Genomic DNA, 8,513 nt, shown 5'->3' on the forward strand with positions numbered 1-8,513 from the left:
TGGCTGGACTCCCATGTAGTCGATGCAGTTCGAGTCCCGGACCCGGTGGCTTAAACTCATGCCGGGCGCATGTGCGTACGTGCCCAAGATCCTGTGAGGAGAATGGAGGAGAAGGGATTGCAGCACGGCCATCCCCCCTGGGGGGTGATTTCTCGCTTTCTGTTTGTCTCTGTCTAGTGAGCACATGTGCCCTATAGCAAAAACCTCTCAAAAAAAAAAAAAAAAGAAATTAGATAGGGCCTTTCCAGTGTTTCATTCACATGAGAAAGTTTTTATCAAGAAATTTTTTCCTCTGTCTTATCCTGGAAAAATAAGATATACAAAGTTTTACTTTTGAAGGCGGTGTCTGAGCAAGTATTTCCAAAGGACCATAAGACAGAAAGACTTACTTGGAAGTACCTCGTATGCATGGTGAACCGGCTTCTCTCCTCCCGAGTTCCATCGGTGGGCTCAGTTCTGCAGCGACGTGCCGCTGCCCAGGGCATGCGGGAGTCCCCTGAAGTGCCTTCATGCATGCCTCGTTCTTTCGATATCCTCAGAGGTGGCAAATCTTCCTCTTCCAGGCGGATTTTATTTGGGGGAACTACAAAGATCTCGTGAGGCCAGTCTCATAGCCCACTGGTCGGGAAGTCAGATCCCACATGGCGGACTGGGATCGGAATCCCTGCCCATTGCCTCACAGACGCGCCCCAGGCCCGGACAGGCTGGAGACCTAAAGAGGGGATCTGCAGACCTCTCCCCGCTCGAGGTGCCCTCACCCTGTCTCTGTCTCTGGTGAATGACTGTGCCCTCTGGCAATTACAACAAATCTCGGGGACCAGTGGGTGGTTGAGCTGGGTAATGCATCTCTGCGTTTCTGGAAGGATGTGTGTAGAACCGGAACCATTTCTCCCCTAAGTACTCTGAGGACTTTACCAGTGGAGTCTGTGCCTTTCTTTGTGGGCGCGCTTTGCGCTTTGTTTTCATTACAGGGTCCCATCATGACACCCTCTTCTCCCAGCACCCCCAGCATCTTAGGCTCCCAGCCACTCTGCATGACCCCCGCCCCCAAGCTCTAGCTGGGCTTGGGATCCGAACCAGTGAGCTGCGGTTGCCAGCGCCCCCTGCTGCACCGAGCTGGCCCCGTGGTAGTCTCATTGCGCTTGTAGATCTGGCACACTTGGGCTCTTTTTCTTCTTGAGCAAATTGGGGTGTGCCCTGGAGGGCTCTTCCGTTTGGTTCAGGACCGGGCGCTCTCCGCGTGTCCGCGGCTAGATGATCTCAGCTGCCAGCACACGCCCGCAGCTTCCTCCGCGCGCACTTCCGCTCCTCCGAACCAGCTCGATTTGGAGCGTCTCCTGTTTAGGTCTCATGGGATGGAACCAAAGCAGTGGCTGGTCCAGGGCTTGTGCTCCGGGTCGACCCCTGCGGGCTCCCGAGGCCCGGGACCTCGGTCCTCGTGCGCCGGGCTCTGGGAGCTGCGCCTTCCGATCCTGGCCGGCCGTCGGTGCTCGGGCCCTGCCGTGGGCTGTCCTGCCCAGTGGGAGCTGAAGACCGGGCGTCTCCGCGACCACAGGGGCCCGGCTCTGCGCTCTGCTCTGGCTGCCGCAGCCTACTCAGCTCCGGACTCCCAGCTCCGGGACCGCAGGGCCCTTCCTGACGCCCCGTGCTGGCCCGGACCTCTCCAGGCAGGGAGCTGGGCCGTCACAGGGCTCACTTCGCCCCCTGTCTCTCCGCAGTGTTCTCCAGGATCTTGAAAATCGTGTATTTTGCTTTTTTACTTTTTTTTTTTTTTAAGTTTGAGGTTCTTTAAAAACAACAGTTACCATATGGTAAAAGCTGCAAACATGAAATCTACCCTCTTGACACTTTAATTTTTGTTTCTCACGTTTTTGCCATGGGGCAGATGTGCTTGCCAAGGAGAGACAGAGAGGGGAAGTGAGAAATCACACCCCGGACCCCCCAGAGGGGACAGCTGTGCTGCAGTCCCTTCTCCATTCTCCCCTCCGGAGTTTGGGCACACGCGCACGCGCACCCAATGTGATTTTCAAGCTCCCAGGCCTGGGTCTTCAGCCATGTGAGAACCCAGTGCCTTAACCACCATGCCACCTGCTGGCTCCAGTTCAATTTCTAATCTTTGATGACCCTCCATTCTGTTTTTAATACAGCTTGTGCCATTTTACACTCCCACCAATACATAAGGGTTCCAATTTTTCTACATCCTCGCCAATACTTCTTACACACACACACACACACACACACACGCCACCCTAACAGATGTTGGGTGATAGTTCATTGTGGTTTTGCTTCACATTTCCCCACAGATCAGTTATGTGACCACCGTTTCAATACCTTTGGCCATATGTAGGTCTTCTTTGAAAAAATGCTACTCGAGTCTTTGGTCCACTTTTAAATGGGGATCGTTGTCACTGTCTTGCTCTGTGTTCGCCAGCGGTATTGGCCTGTCGTCTTACAGTTTCTGTTTCTGTATTTTGGACCAGGGTAATACTGGCCTCATAAGATGTATTTGAAAGTGTCTTTTCCTCTTTAGATTTTTAGAAGAGATCGGGAAGGATTAACATTAGTTCTTGAAATGCCTGGTAAAGTTCTCCAGTGGAGCCATCTGGTATTGAGCTTTTCTTCGTTGGGAGGTTTTGATTCCTGATTTGCTCTCCTTGCTAGTTACTGGTCTGTTCAGATTTTCTATTTACTCATGGTTCGGCCTTCTTCGTTCCGGTTTTTGCCATAAGGTACGTGTGTCCATTGGAGAGGAGACAGACAATGAGAGAAGTCACCCCCTGGGGGAATGGCCAGGCTGCAGCTCCTTCTCCTCCATTCTCCTCCTGGGGTCTCAGGTGCGCACACATGTACCTGGGGTCATTTTCTTTCTTTCTTTCTTTTTTGGAGAGGTTTTTGCTATAGGGCATGTGCGCTCGCCAGACAGACAGACAGAGAGACAGAAAGCCAGAAATTGCCCACTGGGAGGATGGCCACGCCACAATCCCTTCTCCTCCATTCTCCTCTTGGGATCTTGGGCACGCACGCACACGCACCTGGCATGAGTTTAAGCCACCAGGTCCGGGACTCGAATCACGGTCGACTACGTGGTAGTCCAGCAACATAGCCATTATGCTAACTGCTGGTCCCCTGGGATCATTTTCAAGTCACCAGGTGTGAGACTTGAACTGTGGTTGGCCATGTTGGAATCCAGTACCTTAGCCACTATGGCACCTGCTGGCCCCCAGGATCCAGTCTTCTTTATGTATTTATTTACACTTAATCACGTATCTCTTTACAGTGTATGTTTCTTTTTCCAGCACAAGTACCAAGCATATTAGTCAAGACAAAGATACTACTATATACATTATCAGCAGCAAATAACTTCTCATTTTTTTGTCAATTAAATGTACTTTTACTTTTTTTCTTCCCCTCTCCCCTCCCTCCTTCCCATACTAAACTTTTTTTCATCTTTTACTGATTCAAAAAAGATCTTAATTAAACTAGAAATATGTACAAAGCTAAACTCTAGTGACACAGGCACTGTAACTTTCTTCTGAAACATTTCTCTCTCTCCATTTCCCCTTTTACTAGAGAGGTATAAACTCACTGATTTGCAAAAAACCATAAGTTTAGTCTCAATTTGGTTCGTTATTTGCACCAAGCCCCGTAAGAATTCAATTTCTGATGCAAGGCAATAGATATTATTGTATTATTGACCTTATGCAGGCAGCCATTCTGCCATCAAATGAGAATGCTCACAGATATTTTCCATTTGCAGAGGGGTCAGGAAGGGAAGAAAGCTTATGTTTCAGTTATAAAATAATTGACAAGTTGCTGAACCTATAACAACTCAGAAGAAAATAAAAATCCTTAAATCTGGAAGACAAATCATAGAAGAAAATCAGTAATGTTTTAGTCAAAAGTCATGGAATTCTATTTCCCCAGTTCCGTCTCATGTAGTTAATCTCTCTGTGTTACTGTGGTCTGATCTGCCCATTTAAATTCTGGATGTTAACATTCAACGTTGTTACTGGTATTTCTGGACTCGTCCTTGCCATTAATTTGGCCACTTTATTGGTCATTTTTTGCTCTGTTATTTCTGTCTGCCTGTCTTTAGTTTCCCTGGTAAAACACTCCCTTCAGAACTTCTTAAAGAGCTAGCTGGTCTGGTGTTGGTAAGTTCTTTCAGGTTTTGTTTATCTGAGAATGTTTTGGGCTTTTCTTCCCATATGAAAGATAATCTTGCTGGACATAGTATTCTTGGTTAAAATTGTTTTTCAGTTAACACTTTGAATCTATTTTCCCATTCTTTCCTTGCTCGCATTGTTTCTGATGAAAGATCGGATGTTAACCTGATGGGATATCCTTTGAAAGTAACTTGACTTTTCTGTCTTACCAATTTTAGTATCTTGTCTCTGTCTGTGGTTTTGGTCAATCTGGCTGTGATGTGCCTTGGAGAAGACCTTCTTGGGTTGATTTTATGTGGGGTCCTTTGTAGTTCTTGGGTCTGGATATTTGAATGCCTCTCTAGGTTTGGTAAGTTTTCTTCTAGCATTTTGTGGAATAGATTATCAGTGCCCTTATTAGTTTCTTCACCTTCTGGAATACTAATTATCTGGATGTTTGGGGGTCTAATAGTATCTAGTATTACTTATATATTATTCTCATTTGGGGGGTTATTTTTGGTGAATTTTTCTAGGTCAGAGGTTCTGTTTTCTACATCTGAATTCTATCTTCTTCATGACCTAATCTGCTTTAATACTTCCAAGGGCGGTTTTGATGACCTATATTCATGTTACAGCCTTCATCTCTAACAGTTCTGTTTGATTCTTATTTATGGTGTGTATTTCCTCTTTCAGTTCAAGCAAGAACTTTCTCACTGCTTAGAAATCGTAGGCTCTTTTCCACTGTGTCTTCTGGAGTTAATTGTCTCTCTCCTCTTGCATCTCTGTTAGCTTTGTCACTGAATATTCTAAACTCTTTACCTGACATTTCCACACATTCCTTTGTACTGTCTGTGGCTGATGTAGGGCTGTTTTTTCCCATGGGGGAGAGATACTTTCTTGGTTTCTCATATTTCTTGTGCCTCTGCAGTGGTTTCTGGTCACCTGATGGCTTATACAGTTCTTCCTACTTTCTTGGAGTTAATTCTGGGTGTTAGAGGTGTGCAGGAGGAGGTGACCTGCATTATCTCTGCAGTTCCATTTCCCCGATGCTCACCAAGCAAACTGCACTTTTGTCCATGGAACTTTTTTTGGCAACTGTAAGCTCATATGCTTCACTTTACTGTGAGGTACTTCTATGCCCATTTCTCTTCTACTACTATGCTTTGCAACATGGTACCCACAGAAAGAGATTTGAGTTTACATTTATGAAGATGAGTTTCTCCTTTCTATAGCAATTGAGTGGGGGCTGAGGTTTTCTATGACCCTCACTAGGTGTTGGGCTGGAAGGAGAGGTTGGAGCCGAGGCTCTTCAGTTAAAGGAGCAGGGCCAGACCCACCTCAGAGATAGATGAATTCTCACTAGGTGTTGGGCAGCTATGTGTCCTTGGCAAGATATTTAGACCCCACAAGTCTCAGAGTCTTCATCTGCATAAGAGACCAGCTGGGCCCAACTGTCACTTCCACTGTGGTCATAGCCTCTGGAGCTGCCACAATGTCCAGCAGCCACCAAAGAAGAATGCTGCTGCTTCTACTCAGCGTCAACAAAATGTGACCTAGGTCAATTCAGTCTTGATAAGCTGTAAGTTTCTAAGAATTTATCCACTTCTTGGTTATCTATTTGTTGGCTTGTGACTTTTCATAATAGTCCTTTATATTTTGTTCTTAAGGTGGTGTGTGTGTGTGTGTGTGTGTGTGTGTGAGTGAGAGGGGGAGTAAGTGTGGGTTTTGTTACACAAATGACCAGGCACAGAAGTCCCATCCTGACTGAGTCTTAGATCTTGCTCCTTAACACTCACAGGGTTTCTGCAGTTCACGGTTGTCCACTGGGGTGTATGCGGTGCTCCAGCACTCTCCTATCGCTGGGTGTTTAGACTGTGTCCTCTGTTTTGCATTTACTAACAGTGTTGAGTGAACAACCCCATACATCTATATACTTGTTGGAAGTTCAGAAATCCTGGCTCAGCTGGAGAATTCCCGTCCCAACTAGATAACGCAGAAGTCTGCTCCAAGTGTCACTAACACAGAGGCGCAAGGCCTCAGCACTCTGCCTCTTTCTGTAAGGCCGCTGATCCCATTCCTGTCGGTTCTGCCCTGATGACCTAATTACCTCCCAGAGGTCTCGCCACCAATAGCATCACCTTGGGGATTAAGGCTTTAAAACCTGAATTTTGGGGAACACAAACATTTAGCCCATGGCACTGAGGGTTGTTTTCAAGGATTCCAGTTTTATGCATGGGTCTCAATTCCTGTCTCTTACTTTGTATATACCAAGACCTCTTCCCTGTTAGCACAAATCCACAGTTGTAACACTTACCTGCAGACCTTCTTAAAGACTGCCATGGGTGCTTTCCAAATTAATTCTTCTTTTTGAAAAAATCACCACCTTTTTTCTGACAGCAGGGACGTTTCTTCTTTTTATCGTAAGTTCAGTCATACATTTAAAAATATTTCTACAGATTTGACTTGGTTGTGTGGAGAGGCAGGATTTCCCTGTTAATGAAGCTAATGACCTGCAAGATCATGTACATACCCACTGCTAGAGATGCTCCCCGCCGACCTCTGCAGGGGGTTAGCTGCAGAGAACGCCCGGAGCGACCCGCAAGTGCTTCGCCTGATTCAGGGCAGCTTTGGCACATGGAGCATTTAGTTCTCACCTCAAAGAAACTTTCCATATCCAAAATTTGAAAAATCACCAATTTAAGAAAGAAAATGGGGGCCAGCAGGTGGTTTGGTGGTTAAAGTGCTAGCCCCCCCCCCCATGGCCAGCCCCCAGCCGAGTTCCGGATTTAGTGGCTTAAAAAATCATACCAGGTGTGTGTGAATGTGTACCCAAAATCCCGAGAGGAGAGAGGAGACGGGGTTGCAGTATGGCCACCCCCCGGAGGCAATTTCTCACTTTCCTCTCTCTGGCGAGTGCACACGCCCTATGGCAAAAACCTGAATAACAAAACAAAGGTGGGAGGGAGTCTGTGCAGTTCTTGAAATGTACCTTTTATTTAAAATATAATGTTAATTTTACATAATTGTCTCATTTTTTATTATATGCATTTTAGGCAATAATTTTAAAGAGAAATAAAATTCAAAGATTGGGAACATCTGAACTCAACTTTTGGGTAAGATTCAATGTTTTTAATACAGCTTCTTTATAGTCTACTTTTTATTTATATAAATGGAATACAGATAATATAGTTTAAAACTCTAATGATTTATATTTAATGAAATTTATAAATAGCTACTGAGGTAGGAAACAGCCCTTAGCAAAGACTGAAAATTATTTTCAGGAAATTAGCTCGTTTGTTTTGGCACTGTTCTGAGACCATTCCATGCTTTATTTTTCATTCTGTGTATCCATACAACCTTGCTTCTTAAATGTCTTTAGAGTTCTGTTCAGTTTTTCTCTTCAGTTTCATTAGCTTTCTCTTCAAAATAGCTCATTCTGTCGTCCCCCCAGCTCTCATCCTGTCCTCCGCACCACTGTGGTTGGCCTCCTCACTCTGCGTCTGACTTTCAGCATTTCCCCAGCACTCCTCACTTCCTCCTGCCCCACCTAGTTCCTGCGGGGCTTCGTCCCGAATATGCAGACTGCTCGCACCTGACCTCTGCCTTTGTGTATTGTTGAGTCCGCTCTGTAACTGTGGAGCCCTGACATCAGAGCAGGGAATGGCATTCTTTTGCCCTGGGTCTCCCATGTAACCTCACCATAGAATGAGATCAGTCCCATTGAAGACCTATGTGTCTAGGGGTCACACACGGGAGGGTGACGCTGGAGGTGCGATGGGAGGAGAAGGGATTGTGGTGTGGCCATCCCCCCTGGGGGGTGATTTCTCGCTTTCTGTCTCTTTGTCTCTCTCTGTCTTTCTGGCGAGCACACACGCCTTATAGCAAAAACCTCTCCAAAAAAAAGAAAAAGAAAAGAAAAATGATGGTAGATCAAACAGTGCCTATGGGCAGGTAGGGAATTCTGCCAGAGTTATACTCAGAGGAAAATCTATTGTCTTAAACTCTATTTTGTATTATATTTTCAGCAGTAGACTGCAAAGAATTAGTTAATATTTCTATTAAAGAATATCAATTCAAGGAAAGAATCTAAGGAGAGAAAAGTGGAAATAGCCAACATCTTTATTACTTTGTTTTATTTAGTTATTTACTTATTTTAGAGGTTTTTGCCTTAGGGTGTGTGTGCTTGCTGGAGAGAGAGAGAGAAACAGAGACAGTAAGAGGGAAAGTGAGAAATCACCCCCCAGAGGGATGCTATGCTGCAATCCCTCTCCTCCATGCTCCTCTCAGGATTGTGGGCATGCATGCACACGTGCCTGGTGTGATTCTCAAGCCACCAGGTCCGGGACTTGAACCATGGTCAGCCATGTG

At 45.8% G+C, this 8,513-nt stretch overlaps 1 protein-coding gene across 2 annotated transcripts in view; it reads left to right on the top strand.

The window, feature by feature from the left end:
• DPY19L2 (dpy-19 like 2) overlaps window positions 1-8,513 on the top strand; it is an 85,028-nt gene that overhangs the window by 28,331 nt on the left and 48,184 nt on the right. For both annotated transcript variants that reach the window (XM_014585764.1, XM_006143030.2), the window contains exon 10: window positions 7,199-7,258. In XM_014585764.1, the coding sequence (XP_014441250.1) occupies window positions 7,199-7,258 (60 nt within the window). The remainder of the gene's footprint in view (window positions 1-7,198; window positions 7,259-8,513) is intronic.

This window comes from Tupaia chinensis, unplaced genomic scaffold (assembly GCF_000334495.1).
Source record: "Tupaia chinensis unplaced genomic scaffold, TupChi_1.0 Scaffold000088_1, whole genome shotgun sequence".
In the NCBI taxonomy this organism is placed as follows: Eukaryota; Metazoa; Chordata; class Mammalia; order Scandentia; family Tupaiidae; genus Tupaia; species Tupaia belangeri.